The sequence below is a fragment of the Budorcas taxicolor genome, chromosome 5 (assembly GCF_023091745.1).
Source record: "Budorcas taxicolor isolate Tak-1 chromosome 5, Takin1.1, whole genome shotgun sequence".
NCBI classification, from domain to species: Eukaryota; Metazoa; Chordata; class Mammalia; order Artiodactyla; family Bovidae; genus Budorcas; species Budorcas taxicolor.
In genome coordinates, this window is record NC_068914.1 from 71200198 (window position 1) to 71217209 (window position 17012).

At 50.7% G+C, this 17012-nt stretch overlaps 1 protein-coding gene across 2 annotated transcripts; it reads left to right on the forward strand.

Moving 5' to 3' along the window:
• Positions 1-2489: 2489 nt before the first annotated feature.
• CALCOCO1 (calcium binding and coiled-coil domain 1) lies at positions 2490-16658 on the forward strand. 2 transcript variants are annotated; one of them, XM_052639912.1, is made up of 15 exons: positions 2490-2550; positions 4728-4907; positions 5246-5348; positions 6281-6471; positions 8006-8164; positions 8571-8719; positions 10358-10448; positions 11406-11561; positions 11764-12018; positions 12473-12598; positions 13058-13153; positions 13499-13610; positions 13836-14044; positions 14592-14695; positions 15656-16658. In XM_052639912.1, exons 2-15 carry the CDS (start codon positions 4752-4754, stop codon positions 15831-15833), a joined length of 2085 nt encoding a protein of 694 aa, XP_052495872.1. In that variant the 5' UTR covers positions 2490-2550; positions 4728-4751; the 3' UTR covers positions 15834-16658. The 2 variants fall into 2 exon arrangements, with proteins under 2 accessions (XP_052495872.1, XP_052495871.1); XM_052639911.1 differs by having other exon boundaries at positions 14589-14695; positions 15656-16657.
• Positions 16659-17012: the final 354 nt, after the last annotated feature.

Sequence of the window (17012 nt, forward strand, 5' to 3'; positions counted from 1 at the left end):
GCTTATCCTCTTCAGATCCCATTCTATTCAACAAAATGTACTGAATACCTAGCACACTACCTGACACACCTATTTGCTGAATTAATGTTTCACATCACCTCGCACTGTGTACACAAATGTTCAGTGAACACTTGTCCACTGAATAACAGCACTGTTCATTAGAACAAAGGGAGTTAGTACCCCAGGAGTTTCTGGGGTGGTAATATGGTGTATTGACTAGTTTTGCTTGAATCCTAATCCTACCACTTACTAGTTGGATGACCCCAGGTAAATACCTTAAATTGTCTGTGCCTCAATCTTTATCATATGGAAAATGGAAAAGGGGGATAATAATAAGGCCTACATATAAGACTGTGGTATTAATTGGAAAAATCCTTAGCATGGTTTTGTTGTTGCTGTTGTTCAGTCGCTAAGTCAAGTCCAACTCTTTGAAACCCCATGGACTGCAGCACCCCAGATTCCTCTGCTCTTCACCATCTCCCGGAGCTTGCTCAAATTCATGTCCATTGAGTCAGTGATGCTATCTGACTATCTAATCATCTCATACTCTTCTGCCCCCTTCTCCTTTTGCCTTTAATCTTTCCCAGCATCCGGAACTTTTCCAGAGCCAGCTCTTTGCATCAGGTGGTCAAAGTATTGAAGCATCAGCTTTAATGTCACTGATTCCAATGAATATTCAGGGTTGATTTCCTTTAGGATTGACTAGTTTGACCTCCTTGCAGTTCAAGGGACTCTCAAGAGTCTTCTCCAGCACCACAGTTCAAAAGCATCAATTCTTTGGCACTCAGCCTTCTTTACGGTCCAACTCTCACATCCATACATGACCATTGGAAAAACCATAGTTTTGACTATACAGACCTTTGTCAGCAAAGTGATATCTCTGCTTTTTAATACACAGTTTAGGTTTGTCATAGCTTTCCTTCCAAGGAGCAAGCGTCTTTCAGTTTCATGGCTGCGGTCATCATATTAAACACCGAATAAATGAAGTTATTATTTCTAGCTCCAGCTAAATCTGAGTTTTCCTATAAGCCTTTATTCTGGGCGGAAGACAAAAACCAAGAACAACTGAGACTTGAGTCCCTGGACAGGCCTCATTCTGCGTCCACCCCAGGACCTTGAGCCATCTCAGCAACCAGCAGCTTGTTCCCTAACTCATAAATCCTGACTAATGACACAGACATGTCACTTTAATGTTTGTGAAGCCCAATGACTTATTGTTAAGTGCTCGGACATCTTCAGATGAAAGGCACCCAAGGGCAAGCACCAGATATCCTTTTCAGTCATAAAAGCAAAATACTACCCCCAAACTTGGAAAAGGCAGAGGCTCCATAACTTAATGCAGGAGAGAATTAAAGCAGGCACCCAGAAAGTGCAAATCAATTCTTAGACTGTAATTCCTTAATACAGAGACAGACACAGAGAGATCATTCTGAATGTCTCAGACTACTTGGAGGGTCCAGAGCACACAGGGGGAGCAGGATACCCAAGTCTTTAATAAAACTCGGGGTGTAGGAGTATGAATCTTTCACCTCCCCTAAACAAAAACAGGAGCAACAATATGTCTCTTATCCTAAATTTAAGCCAGTTTATGAGGCTTGGAAAAAGTATTCCCCTAAGTGGCTTGTGTGTGTGTGTGTGGCCCGTCCTGAACTATGTCAGATTTCCTTTCCAACTTGAACTTCATCTTCCCCCCTTCTCCCCCAACCACCACGTTAGACAATGGATCCTCCTGGACCTAAAGACCATTCCAGGGATGCCAGGCCAGGATTGTATTGGCAGACCTCTGGCACTGAGACCTTAAAGTTGGGGAAAAAAATCGTCAGCGGTGCCCAGCACATAGTTTTTGCAGGGGCTGTCCCTGATGTTGAAGCAGAGAAACTACTGCCACAGATATTAGATTAGTTTCCTATCCCCTAAACAGTAGGGTCGCCGTGATGTAATGGCAAGGACACTCGGAGTCGTGCAGTCCTACCATCTCATAGCTTTGATACTTTAGACCGGTTCCGTAACCATTCTGGGCTTTGGCTTCTACATCTGTAGGGAGTGGATAACAAAACTTCCTATCTCACATGTTGTGTTAAAAGTACACGAAAGAGGAAAAAAAAGTAAACAAGCGGGAGAACCCGAGCGCTTCGGCCGACTCTTAAAGAATTATACAAGGGGCGTTAGAGCCGTAACTCCTCCCCACCCCCTAAACACGCACATTACCAACCAGCAGTCTCCACTAATATAGCTTGCCCCCTCCCAAGGCATCTTGGGCTGTGAAGTCCTTTGTTGGCCTCACCCTCGTTGGCTGCAGTGGAAGTGAGAACTACGCCTCCCAGGATGCAGCGGTGAGGCAGCCACCACGGCCGCCCTCTACTCCGCCCCCCTTATGCACAGCCTCTTGGGATATGTAGTCCCAGTTCTGCGCTGGTTCAACAGGGAAAAAGTGTGGGGGAACCACAAACCCCAGAAGCCCTCGCGCCCACCCATCTCCCTCCCCCTCGCAGTCCGAGTGCTGTTTTTGTTGTTGGTGAAAGGTGAGGGAACAGCTGATCCGTCTGTGGGGTAAGAAAACTTGGCCTAATTTGGGGGCGATCTTATGGGGGGGGTCACCCCACTTTCCAGTCTGTGAAAGGGTCGTCTAAGGGAACCGTAGAAGGGGGAGCAGGAGCGTTTGAGCGTTAACACTTTCCGGACTGGAGAAGCCATCCCCACTGTTTCGGGAGTTCTTGGTCTCATGGGGGGCCTGATCACGGGGGTGCCCTCTGACGGCTCTTGCCTCCCTCTCAGTCCTTCTCTATAAAGCGTGATACGCTTAAGGGAACTCGAGGGAGGCTGAAGTCTGCTCATTCTCGGCCCAGCAAGACTTCGCCCCACAAACCTTCCCTTTCCCCTTAGCCCCTACGCTGCTCGCCCCCACCAATCCAAAGGCCTTCACTACGCTGGATCCGTGGGGAGGGAAGCCTTCCAAGATGTAGAATGTCAAAGAACTCTAGAGCCCTACAGCGTGGTGGGGGGATGGGACCCCCCCCCCCCCCATGCAAACACCTGAATCTGGCTACACATACAGACCTTAGGTGCCCATAGCTCTCTTTCAAACCTGGGGGATATTTCCAGATGTTATGAATTTTGTGGGGAATATTGTCCTGGGTCCCCAGGACAATGTGTTTGAGAACAATTCAGCCCCTTTTAGAAAGCCAGAATTGTATTGAAGGGGAAAAAACATAGACTAGTTTTCACTAGGGATTTTTCAGAGATGGAAATAAAGAGACACCTCTTGTTGTCATAAGTCTCCATTTTGGAGGGAGACGTAGCTCCTTTTTATAGAGCTGGCCCACCTTCCCTCTTCCCTCAGTTTCTGTCCTCTTTTAAAGTCCCTGCCCACCTGACTTAAGCCTGGTGTGGGTTTGTGATGTCTGAGGGCGTGCACATGACTAGTGGCTGTGGTTGATTGGACGCCCATCGCTGTGGTTGACACAGGACTGAGTTCAGTGGGCTGGAGATGAGAGTTGACGAGGGCCATCTCACAGTCCTCCCCTGCAGAGTTCTCTTGATTATTGTTACCTTTCCTCACTCTACCCTCAGATTTTCCAGTGAACTCTCCTCACCCAACTTAGAACACCTTTCTTCTTAATCCCATCCTATAGCATGCCTCCAACTACCAGTCCAAGCAGATGGAAGGGTTCAGACATTTAGAATTGGGGCTAAGGGGAACAGAGAAAATGAGGGGGAAGGGGAAAACTAGAGATGGGTTAACAAACAGTCAAACCAGTAGGTTTCGAGCCCTGCTCAAGACCTGAAGAAAAGAATGTGAGGTTCTTTTTGAACTGTTTCTCCTCCTCTCAGCATTATGTGTACATTTCCCCGTTCCAAGGGCCCATACTTCCAGGCTGTCCCTACCGGGGGTGGGGCTTTCCTGGCTCCAGGCCCCCACATTCCATCTCCCCACAGCACCACATTCCTACTGAGTGTTCCACCTCACCCTTGAAACAGCCGCCTCCAGAATTCTTGACTTTCTGGAGTAATAATTGAGGGAGAGAACCTGTATTTCCATTCTTTCCCTTTGTCTCTTGGATGAGAGTACAGGCTTTATTATTATTATTATTATTATTCATGGCATAAGACAGGGGAGAGATGGGAAGAGAGGGTGAGAGTTCACAGGCTTCAGGATTGGTCAGCCACATTCCAGCTCCAAAGACTGGCTTGTTACTTTCAGAGATGGTTGCTGTTTTCAGGTGTTATAAGTCATTTCTGGGTACAGCTGGAGTGAGCAAGGAGACCTGCTCAGGATGAGGGGGGACCCCACACCTCAGTTGGAAGTTGAATTCAAGAGCCAGAAGATGTGAGGGATGGGGTGAGGAGATGGAGGCTGAAGAATTTGGAATATCCAAGGCTATTAAGAGATGGAAAAGGAGGGACTGACTGCAGGAAGCAGAGTCTAGGGTACTGAGGCTTGGTCAGTGGGGCTGTGAAAAGGGAGCAGAAATTAAATCTTAATTCTAGGAAAAGCCTGTGACTCAGAGGGTGCAGTGTGAGACAAGATGTATACCAACCACGAAGGCCAGACCAATGCCCTAGAAACAAAGACTGATATCTTTAAAGAGTCCTGTAACTCACAGGGGTTGAAAACCAGATACACTGTCATCTCCAGGGGCAGGGGCTGTGGGTGGGTAGGGACAGAGTTGTGGGGCAGAGAGGTAGAGGGGAGAGACTTTTTAGGATATTAAATCTTTGTTTCACAGGAGGACAGATAGCTCGAGACCAGAATGGAAGAGTCATCACTAAGCCGGGCACCATCCCGGGGTGGAGTCAACTTTCTGAATGTAGCCCGGACCTACATTCCCAACACCAAGGTGGAATGTCACTACACACTCCCGCCAGGCACTGTGCCCAGTGCCAGCGACTGGATTGGCATCTTCAAGGTATCCCTAGATCCCCTTTGGACTCAGGTTTATGGGCCATGGGTGGTTTGGAATATGGGGAATGACTTGATTTCTGGATTCGCAACCTCATAATGATAGGGAAGAAGGGAGAAGGATGTCAGAAATGGCTAAGGCCATCTGTGTAAGCAAAGCCCACCTTCTCCCTATCTTAACCTTGCTCTCTCCTGACACACTAGCATCCCTCCACTTTCCCTGTCTCAGCATCCTTGCCACAGCCACACCATCCTGCCCGCCCCTGTTCGGTCCCTCAGCCCTTTGCACCATCCGGAGCTGGGAGGTGCATCGCCATACCCCTCTCCCACTGTGGGCTCTGACAGGTGGAGGCTGCCTGTGTCCGGGATTACCACACATTTGTGTGGTCTTTGGTGCCTGAAAGTGTTACTGATGGTTCTCCCATCCACGCCAGTGTCCAGTTCCAAGGTACAAACAAGAGGGAAAATCGGGAGGGAGGGGTCAAAGGGATGGAGTTTGGAAGAGGGTAATGGGCTCACCAGATATATTGATAGAATCATGGGGTTTTCACAGCATTAGGGGTTCAGACATGAACAGTAAAGGGCCAATAGCCCTGCCTCCTAAGAAAAAAGGAGGGAACTCCTCCTGTGGAATTAGGAGGTAGGGAAGAGGGAAAAGTGGCTTCGTATATTAGAAGATGCTCGTTAGATTCTGAAAGCGTCAAATCTCAGCTCTAATACTTATAAGCTGTTTGACCTTGGGCAGATTACTTAACCTATCTGTGTCCCTTATCGTAACAGTAAAAGGGTATGCCTGGCTTATAGGAAGATTTAAAATGATACAAATAAAGCTGTTAATACAGTGCCTGGCACATAATGGGTACTCAAAAAAAATGATAACTTGCATTGTTACTGGCTTTCCCTAGTGGCTCAGTGATAAAGAATCACCTGCCAGTGGAGGAGATCTAGGTTCAATCCGTGGGTCGGGAAGATCCCCTGGAGGAGGAAACGGCAAGCCACTCCACTACTGTTGCTTGGGGTATCCCATGGACAGAGGAGCCTGGTGGGCTATGGTCCATGGGGTCGCAAAAGAGTTGGACATGACTTAGCAACTAAACAACAACAACAGCAATGTTATTGTTGTTGTTGTTGTTATTAAAGAGGGTCAGTTTGGACAAGAGAGGAAAGAGAGGGCAAGGCAGAAAGGAGGGAAAGAGTATCCCAGGGATCAGAAATAGCCTGTGGGAGACGGAGAGGAGAGAAAACAGTCTGTAGAACAGGGAGCAAGGGGCTGGAGCCAAAGACAATGGCTAATAAGACACACCAAGGGGAAGAGGGTCTGCTGAGCACCTGAGGGCCTGGCATCATATTGGGGTCCTGGGTCTGTACTTTTCCCCACAGCCAGCTACCTGCCCAAACCCGGAGCCCAGCTCTACCAGTTTCGCTACGTGAACCGCCAGGGCCGGGTGTGTGGGCAGAGCCCCCCTTTCCAGTTCCGAGAGCCGCGGCCCATGGATGAACTGGTGACCCTGGAGGAGACTGATGGTGGCTCTGACATCCTGCTGGTTGTCCCCAAGGCAACTGTGCTGCAGGTGAGAACAGAGCAGCAGAGCTGCTCCTGGGCAAGGGTGCCGGAGGATAGCATTGCAGGGGACCCCTCCCGCTTCACCCTGCCCTCGCTGTAGCTGTGACCTCATTGGGAGTTACCAATGAGGATAGGATTGCAGGGGGCCCCCTCCCGCTTCACCCTGCCCACCCTCAGCTGAAACCTTATTGGGAGTTACCCAAAGCCTTGCCTACCGGAAAGCCTCAGTCCAACACCGTCACAAACACGATGGATAGGAAAGCAGACCACCCACAGGCCAGCATCACTCAGGATTTCCTAAGAACTTTTTGAACCTCCTCTTTCTGGGGCTGCATCCTTCCCTGGGCTCTAGAGGAAGATGCAGAGGGTGGAGGGAGGCCCCGTGGGGAAGGAACATTCCGAGGGAGGGAAGGATGAGACCCACTTCCAGGATAAGTGAGGAGGGAGAGCAGATCGGTAGGGCCCCAGACCCTGTGGAGCAGCTACCCATGTGTTGCTCTTCAGCTCTTGAAATGTGACTGGTCTAAACTGAGATGTTCTGTATGGGTGAAATACACACTGGATTTTGAAGACCTAGTATTAAAAAAAAAAAGAATGTAAAAGATCTCAATAATGGTTTATATCGATTTCATGTTGAAATGATAACATTTTTGATTGACTGGATTAGATGAATGAATTTCATCCGTTTCTTATTATTTTCCTTAAGCGTCTACTAGAAAATTTTAAGTTATATATGTAGCTTGTATTATTTTTCTATTGGACCAGATAGAGAAGAATAAGGGAGAGGAGGCAGATGTTAGCAAGGAAGACTTCCTGAAGGAAGGGGAAAGATAGGGCCTGGTGGGGAGGACGTCCATGCCCCAGACAAGAGGACAGGCCTGGGGAAGGCTCAGAAGGTGGAAATGAGTAGTTTGTGATTTATACAAACTCCTGCCCTCTGGAACCCTCTAAGCTTATGGAATCACCAGAAGGATGGGAAGAAGATGCTCATATCTTACATAAGTCAGCGGTGGGAGAACTCCTACCCGCTTTCTGTTTTTACATTCTTTTTTCTCATTTAAACCTTCCAACAATCCAGGCTAGGGAATCACATGACAAATGAGGAGAGAGACTCAGAGAAATTAAGTACTTTGTTAAGAGTCACCTAGCTAGTTAAAAAAAAAAAACGTACTGGAGATTTAAACCCACATTTGTCTGACTCAGAACAAATAGAGTAAAATTAGGGGAGGCATCCCTTTTGTCTGTGTGGATTGAGAAAGACTTCTGCCAGGTGAGGAGTTCCTTCCTGCCATTGCTGGGCAAAGAAGGGGCAAGACCTCGGGGGGAAGAGAAGAGGGGTGGGCAGTTGAGAGTTCCGGGAGCCTGTGTATGATGGGAGGTGGGCAAGATTTGGTAGCACACCAGGCCTCCTGACTCTCCCCTTTATAGCCTGTACTAATGTAACTTCCCCACCCTGACACGCATCTGCAGAGTGTTGGGGACAGGACCTTGGAATGGGTGCTTCACAGGCAGAACCCAACTTCTCATCCTGTCCTCCATAGAACCAGCTGGATGAGAGCCAGCAAGAGAGGAATGACCTGATGCAGCTGAAGCTACAGCTGGAGGGGCAGGTGACAGAGCTGAAGAGCCAAGTGCAGGAGCTTGAGAAGGCTCTGGCCGCGGCCAGGCAGGAGCATGCGGAGCTGGCAGAGCAGTATAAGGTGGGAGTTGGGCCAGTGGGGGGAAGGTCCTGGCTGCCTACTTGGGGTCCAAAATCTAAACCCAATAAAATGAAGACAGTGAAAGGGAGATGTTAGTGGGCTCTTAATGGTTCTGGCATCAAAGATACAGGCTGAAGGGGTCACAAGTAGTAGCCAACTGACTATGATGGGAGACTTGTCCCAAATTGGTAGTGAGACTCAGTTCTCTGAGTCACAGGAGTGCTGAGATAGGGTGGAGGTGGCCATCTTCACTGGAAGGGGATGTTCCATTACAGTTTTTTCTTCAAGGAAGGTGACCGGGTAGAAGGGTAGATAGTCAAAGTTAGGAATTCTCCTCCTAAGCCTTTAGTCCACTCATTGCAAGGTGAGTCTCAGCTTCTCTCTTCTTGGGGAACCTTAATTCCAGGGGCTTTCCCGGTCCCACGGGGAGCTCACAGAAGAGAGGGACATCCTGAGCCGACAGCAGGGAGACCACGTGGCCCGCATCCTGGAGCTGGAAGATGACATCCAGACCATCAGTGAGAAAGTGCTGATGAAGGAGGTGGAGCTGGACAGGTAAGGGACCCCTTCCACCCCCATTACTTCCCTTCGCTTCCTTTGACCCTCAAACCTCAGCCTCCTGTGTCAGGCAGGCAAGACCTGCCTGACGGTTTTTTCCTTCCCTTCTCAACCTCACTCAGGGTATTCCAATTCCTAAGGATATCTCTGTCTGCCAAGCTCTCTTCCATCTTTCCTAACTTATTCTGTATTCCTTACCTTTAGAAATAATCATTGGTATTTATTGTGCAGCGAAGGTGAAGCAGGAGCTAGGAGTGCAGGATTTGGAAGAACGGAATGGATAGAATGGTCCAGGCAAGATAAGAGAGGATGGATTTCAGACTTTACTTCAGCAAAGCATAAGATTAGACTCTGTTCTCATTATTAGGAAATGTTAGAACTGGTGATCCAGAAATGTTAGGGGATCTTTGCCCTGAAAACAGGTATAAATCATAGAACCTTAGCATTGGGAGAAATGTAATGTATTTAAGAGGGTATGTGAGGGAAGATCACTGCCTCAGAAGGTGGCCTGTTTATCACAAAGCCGTCATTTTTTTTTATCTCTTTTGTCATAGTTACTCTCCTGTAGCTTTCCTGATTGGTCCTGGTGTAGACCTCTGGAGCAACATAGAATAAATTTCCATCTTCTGCTAGACAACTATTCTCTCTACCAGATAGCACAAATATTGGCCACCTCCCTTGCCTCTCCTTCAGGTTTTCACTGGGAGAAACAATTCTTTCATCAAATGACATAATTAAGTTTCTTTCATTCAGTGCACGTAGATTTAATATCTTTTTAAAAACTCTTTGGAGAAAAGCAGCATGCTATCCAAGACCCAGAGTAAAGAGTGAGTTGGTCCCTAAGGCCTCTTCAGTCTAGGATGTGTTAGTCTTGCCCTAGGGAGATACTAAATGTCTAGGTTCTAAATCATGGAATAGAGACGTTGGGATCAAACCAAGCACCTGGAAAAGATCAGGGACTGTCTAGACCAGGGGTCAGCGAACTGCGGCCCACATGCTGAATCCAGCCTACCACATGGTTTTGTATAGCCCACAAGGTGAGAATGGTTTTGACAATTTTTAATGCTTGAATAACAAAAGAAGAGTTATATTATGTGACATGTAAAAATCAGATGAAATTCAAATTCCAGTTTTCAAAAAAATTTTATTGAGACAGCCAGGCTTGTTCATTTACATACTGTCTATGGCTGTTTCCACATACCCATGGCAGAGGTGAGAGGTTGCCACAGAGTCCACACAGCCTGCAGAACTAAAATACTTACTCTCAGGCCCTTTACAGAAAACACCTGCTGACTTCTGACCTAAATCAAAAGTTTATCATTAACGATGACTGGCCCCTGTCTACAGAAATCTGGATTCCAGTCTCTCGATTGAGTGCAGACAACTGGGAAGCCATCAGCAGAGCTTCCCTCAAAGTGACACACAGAGAGGAAGGAACAATTGTGGACCCCTAGACTGCACTCTAAAGCCAGCAATCTTGGATACATGGGGCTTAGACCTGGAATTTGGGTGTCCCAGAGAGGTGGAGTTCTGAGCTAGACGAGCCCCAGCAGAAGGGCTGATGATAAAGTCTGAGTTTTTTTGTTCCTTCTCCGGAAATGGATAAGTCACCTGCATTGTGTCCACCACTCACAGGGTTAGAGACACGGTGAAGGCCCTGACTCGGGAACAAGAGAAGCTCCTTGGGCAGCTGAAGGAAGTGCAGGCAGACAAGGAGCAAAGCGAGGTAAGGGCTCCAAGTTGGTTTGCTCTCTCAGTTGTCCATCCCATGTCTTACTATAGACTTACTTCTATAAATTCAGATGTATAACATTTCCTTATTAAATGATGAAAGCAATTAGATAATTTTGATGGATACCAAACTCTGAAATTGGAGGTTATGGATGACTGTTTTGTTGGCCTCAGCAGCTGACCTGTTTCTGTATCGTGTGTGGTTATACAGTATTGAGTACACCTTGAGTCTCACATACAGACCAGTGCAAATGATCATTTTTAAGCTTCTACCTTGCAATCTCAGTTCACTCTTCACATCAATAGAAAATACAGTTGAAACTTTATTCTGAGGTTTTCGCAAAAATGAATGAACCTGGAAGCACATGTCAGTGCTTGGGGATCTCCAGTGTGCTAACATGTGAGTCTATGCACTGTTTTCCAACATGATTTTTCATAATTTGGAAGAAACTGAAATCAAATATTTAAGCTTCCAAATGGCTTCATCAGAACCCAAGGATGGAGAAGCATCCATCCTGTGGGCCGCTAGGGAGAGAACAGAACCACACATGGCACCAAGGTGTCTAGCCTGAATGACTTGGGAAGTAGTTAGTACCATGGACAGAAACAAGAGTGGCAAGGACGGGGTGGAGTGGGAGGTAGAATATGGCAAGTGTGAGAGCCCACAGGACATCCAAGTTGAGTTTTGGTCTAAAAGGAAGTGTAGGGGAGCAGACATGAGACATGGGATGGCTAGATTCACATAAGACCCCAGGCTGTGGCACTGGAGATGGGACGTTCAGGATTGAGTTGCTTTGAGCTGAGAACCCAGGAAGGGCTGGCCAGGGCTGACGGCTTGAGTTTGTGCTAAATCTGAAGAGGGGAACTTTGGCTTTTCTCATCACAGAGGTCCATCTGCCCGGTCACCCCAAATATGTATTCCCTTTCCTTACCTCCTCTCCGCCTTCACCAGGCTGAGCTCCAGATGGCACAGCAGGAGAACCGCCACTTGAATTTGGAGCTGCAGGAGGCCAAGGACCGGCAGGAGGAGCAGAGTGCTCAGGCCCAGCAACTGAAGGACAAGGTGGCCCAGATGAAGGACACCCTCGGCCAGGCCCAGCAGCGGGTGGTGAGTGAAACCCCTGGGCAGCAGGAAGTAGAGAATGTTCTAGGGCTGGTTGTAAACAAATTGGGGGAAAGGCATGGCTCAAGACTAAAGAACCCAGTCCTGAGGTCCTGATGCAATGGGGGACAGGAAGGAAGCTAGTTGTCTTCCTGGCTCAACAGATGACTCCTGGGAGCCCTGATTCCATCTCCTCCTTTCTCCTAAGGCTGAGCTGGAGCCCCTGAAAGAGCAGCTTCGAGGGGCCCAGGAGCTTGCAGCCTCAAGCCAGCAGAAAGCTGCCCTTCTTGGGGAGGAGTTGGCCAGCGCAGCGGGAGCCCGGGACCGCACCATAGCCGAGCTGCACCGCAGCCGTCTGGAGGTGGCCGGAGTCAACGGCAGGCTGGCCGAGCTCAGTCTGCACTTGAAGGAAGAAAAAAGCCAGTGGAGCAAGGAGCGGGCAGGGCTGCTGCAGAGTGTGGAGGTAGTGGGATGGGGGATCTGCAGGTTCCTGGTCACTACCGCCCCCACCTCAGTGTGGTCAGATCCCCTGGGGGGAGAGAAACAAGGGTGAGAACCTTCATGGACTTAGGGGTGAGGAGGGCCTATGAGGGAGGTATATTCACTGTCCCGATGCGGCCCCTCCCTGCAAGGAGTGTCTAGTTCCTGATCTTCATAGCAACTGCTTTTGTTAACATCTTGATTCAGATACATGTTCCACTCTACACCCCAGCCCTGCACGATACCCATTCCTACTCAGCAAGGCACCTTGCTGTCAGAGCCCTTCTTTCAGGGAATGAGGAAGGCAAGAAGGGAAGATGTCTCTAAATGGCTCCAAAACATTCAGTCCAATAAAGAACAGACACAGTGAGGAATGGCACTGTTACCAGTGGCATCCCCTACCCTTAATGTCCTGTTTGCCTCTTCGGCATCTCCAGGCAGAGAAGGACAAGATCCTGAAGCTGAGTGCAGAGATACTTCGACTGGAAAAGGCAGTGCAGGAGGAGAAGACTCAGAGCCAAGTTTTCAAGACTGAACTGGCCCGGGAAAAGGACTCTAGCCTGGTGAGGCACCCAGCCTCCCAAGAGCCCCAGGCAGGGGCCTCCTGAGACATCAGTGCCCCTTCCCTCTGCCTTGGCTGTGGGCTCAGAAGTGCTGAGCACTCACTTCCCTGGTGGGCAGCATTCCACTTGCAGGCCTCCCAGCCCTCATTGGTCGGAAGCCTGCCGTGTGCCTTTCTGCCCTCGGCACACATTCTGGGCCCAGTGGGGATGACTCAGGAGAATTCTAGGGTGGCCCTTCTCTGACCAAGGCCTCTTCACCCCAGTCCAGAGGCAGTCCTCCCAGTCCCCACTTGGGAGGTGGAGGCAAGGACTCAGGTGAGTCTCCTGCGGTTGAGACAGGGCTCCCGTGTGTCGGGGCAAGCGAGGAGCGAAGGCATGAAGAATCGTTCCACGTTGTGGCATCCAGGTTCTAGGAGGCACGTTCTAGGCTCCAGATTCTATCTGGCCCTTTCCCCCCAGGTGCAGCTGTCAGAGAGCAAGCGGGAGCTGACAGAGCTGCGCTCAGCGCTGCGTGTGCTCCAGAAAGAAAAGGAGCAACTACAGGAGGAGAAGCAGGTGAGAGCCCAGAACCGCCCCTGGATGCCTGAGTGGAGGACCCGAGGGCTGGGAGCTCAGTGTCTTCTTGTCATCTCGACTTAGAGACGGGCATCAGTAAGAAGGGCCCAGAGGCTAAAAATGGGGCCATGGCTCCTCTTAGAAGCCCACCTGGCAGGACAGGGGAGGGTTGCTGGGGGAAGCAGGGTGGGCATGGCTGGGTGGAAATCTGCCTTAAGCCCTCCCACCCTTTGATGAAGGCATCAAATTCTGAAGAGCTCAGAGATCACCCTGGACGAGGGGAAGGCTTTGTGGGGCTGCCTGGTTCATACCTTCTCAGCCTCTCATACTTCTCCCCACTTCCAGGAACTGCTGGAGTACATGAGAAAGCTGGAGGCGCGCCTGGAGAAGGTGGCTGATGAGAAGTGGAGTGAGGACCCTGCCACAGAGGACGAGGAGGCCGCTGCCGTGGGGCTGAGTCTGTACACCCACAGTCTTGTGACCACCCCCACCCCGGCCACCTAGCTCTCCCTCCCCGTGTTGGGAAAACTCCACATGACCCCCGGGGAGCAGCCTCTGCCCTCCGTGTTTTGCCTTCTTCCTTCCCAGACCCTGGTCCCTGATTTGTTAACTATATTTCTCCTCCAGAGAAGCCAGAGCTGATCCAACCTTCTTTCTTCTCTGCCTGCTCCCTCGCCTGCAGGCTGTCCAGCAGCTCTGACAGACTCGGAGGACGAGTCTCCAGAAGACATGAGGCTCCCACCCTACAGCCTATGTGAGAGTGGAGACCCGGGCTCCTCCCCTGCCACAGGGCCGCGAGAGGCTTCTCCCCTCGTGGTCATCAGCCAGCCAGCCCCCATCGCTCCCCAACTCTCAGGGCCAGCTGAGGGTGGGGACAGTAGCTCAGACTCGGTGAGCAGAGAGGAGAGACTGAACAGGGACAGGGACAAGGGGTAGGCCCAATCCCAAGTGGCCCAGCTTGCAGAGCAGCGAGCTTTAGCTATACAGGGCTCTATTGCTCTTGGAGGAGAGCAGGCAGGCCCAGGCTGTCTTTAAGGCCGCCCAGTAGACACCACCCCAAAACCCAGTCTGACCCAATAGCTCACTGCTGCCACCCCCTCTTCCCATACCCGTTTTCTCTTCCTGTGCACCAGCCCCCATCCAGATGCTTCTCCTGGAACTTCCCTGGCAGTCCAGTGGCTAAGACTGCTCGCTCCCAATGTCCAGGTTCCACCTCTGGTCGGGGAACTACATCCCACATACCATGATTAAGACCCAGTACAGCCAAATAAATACTAAAAAAAAAAAAAAACCATGCTTCTCATGCCCCACTCTTACTGCAGCCCTCTGTTAACAACCCGGGCCTAGTCTGTTCGTCCCTTACCTGCCCCAGCACTCTGCTCCCCCCGTCTTGGGATACTACCCCAAGACTCAGCCCTATCCCTTTGGTGCCCAGGAGGCTGAAGATGAGAAGTCGGTCCTGATGGCAGCTGTGCAGAGTGGGGGTGAGGAGGCCAACCTGCTACTTCCGGAACTGGGCAGTGCCTTCTACGACATGGCCAGGTGAGTGCTCAAGGGGGCAGACAGCAGGGAGGATGCCCGTGGAAAGGGCACCCAGGTGAACAGTCCTCATGCGCTTCCACCACCTCCCTCTTCTTGGCCCCAGCTAAGAAAAGGAGATGTAGCTGTGCTGACACAGAGAATGACCCACCACCCCAGATCACTGGTGCCTTCAGGCAGCCCTCCCCGATCCTATCACTGCACATGTGCACTCAGGGGCCCTGCCTTTAACTGGCTTCTGTGTTGTTCTAGCACCGTCCTCCGCGGAGCCCAAATTGCCCTGCGTCCCCCCTCTCCTGCCCTTACCCCTTCCCCAGCCACCAGGTAAGTGCCTAGGCTCTGTCAGGGGTTGAAGGGAGGTGACCAAAGCCCTCAGGGACAGGAACAGAGAGAAGACTGGGGTCCAGCATCCATCTGATCACCCCTCAGATGCTGTCGCTGCTCTCTGACTCCCCTGGGCAATCCTTTGGGTGGCGAATTCAGGTATCAGATTGTGCCCCCTCCCCCGCCTTCCCTTTTCCCCCCCTCAGATCAAGAGGGGAAGGCAGGGAGGCAAGAGAGGTTTTATCGTCCAGCCCCCAGCTTCGCCTGGATATGAGATGGGCTCGGGGCAAGGAGGAGGTGATGCTGTCATCCTTTCAGGCTGGAGCAGGAAGATGAAGGACGATGTCAGACTCATTTTCAGCCTCATTAGGCAGCAGACGGAGATGGAGGGAGGAGAAGGGTTGGGGGAAGGGCCGTGTACTAGAGCAACCAGCAGGGACTAAAGAAAAGAGGGCACGGGGAGCTGGGAAGCTAAGGCTTCCAGTGCTGTGGGGAGAGGGGACTGTGAGAGGCTTGGAGAGGACGTTAGGAACAGGGTCATCTGGGAGCCCACGTGTGTGGGTCCCTCTCCCTGAGGTCTGAAAGCCGAGAAGGCAGCAGAGCATGCTGACCCTCTCTTTCCCCTCTGTCTTTCTCTAGTGGCTTTGCTGTGGGTCCCTTGACAGAGGCCAGCACTGGGGGCCCTGCCACCCCACCGTGGAAGGAATGTCCCATTTGTAAGGAGCGCTTCCCAGCCGAGAGTGACAAGGATGCCATGGAGGACCACATGGATGGACACTTCTTTTTCAGCACCCAGGACCCTTTCACCTTTGAGTGACCCCACCCCCCACCCCCAGTCGACACACAGACACACACTTACGCACATGCACACACTCATCCATAGACATACACTTAGCTCTTTTCCAACACCCTCGGCTCCATGATATTCTGTTGCCTGAAAACATCCCAGGCTCCCCAACATCATCCTCTCCCAGCTGGCTCTTCTGTCCAGGCAGGGGTTCCTTCTTGGAAGCAGTGGCTGAATTTACTCCCTGAAAGCGGTTTTGGAGGAACCCAGATGGAGGAGGCCTTCTCTAGGGGGAATAGAATCACCCCCTCCTGGCTCCAGTTGCTTCTGTTAGTCACACCAACCACTGCACCACCACCACACACACTCACACTCTCTGATGCCCCAAAGCCAATTCCTGGGGCACGCCCCCCCTTTTGTTCGGGGTCTGTTTGTTTACTGAGTTTTCTCTGGGGCCTGCATTGATATCATGACCTTTTTAGGTCTCTTCTGGTTCTGAGCTTCTCTGGTTCCTCCTCCTCTTCCCCCGCTGCCTTCCATACCCCAGCCCAGCCTTTTCCATACCATTAGATACCAAGTTTGGAGGTTTCTTTTGTATTTTTGAGGTTTTCTGTACTTTATCTCCTGTCCCTCTCCACCACCATTCCCCAGGGTCCTCACATGGAAAGAAATAATGTACTTGTGCCTTCTCTGAGGGATGGGGGAACAAATGGTCCCAGGTGTCCCCACTTGCCAGCCCTTCCTCGCTCACCACGTCCCCCCTCAGCAATAAGAGCTCCCCCCCATTGCCCTCCCCCTGCCAGTAGTTGAACAAATATATTTATATGATATGTATAACTATTCTAATAAAATGTGTTCTTATCATGAGGTGTGACTAGAGCAAAGATGCTCAAGACCTCTGGCTGTTAGACCTTGGTGGAGGGAAGAGGAAGGGAGGAAGGGCCCTCCCCAGCCCCGTGCCTTAGGGAGGAGGCTGGCAGTATTTTTCCATGATGCCTCCTGATACGCTGGCCGCTGATGGGAAGTGAGGAGAGGGGAACCTTTGTCTCAGATGGGGGTCTGGTTGGGGAACACTGCAGTGCAGGAGGGGGCAAACTGAGGGGGAGGGGAGGGCTGTTCCGAGGTGGAGCAATGTGGGACCTGGGATATGGGCCGAGGTGTGTGTCTTGAAAGTAGGGTGAAGTTTCCACCGCTGAGACCTTTACTCTC

Excerpts from the sequence above, each read along its gene's own strand:
- CALCOCO1 (XM_052639911.1), top strand. The coding sequence starts at position 4,752 with ATGGAAGAGTCATCACTAAGCCGGGCACCATCCCGGGGTGGAGTCAAC. Across the intron at positions 5,349-6,280 it reads CGCCAGTGTCCAGTTCCAAG|CCAGCTACCTGCCCAAACCC; the intron begins GTACAAACAAGA and ends TTTTCCCCACAG. Across the intron at positions 14,696-15,655 it reads GCCTTCTACGACATGGCCAG|TGGCTTTGCTGTGGGTCCCT; the intron begins GTGAGTGCTCAA and ends GTCTTTCTCTAG.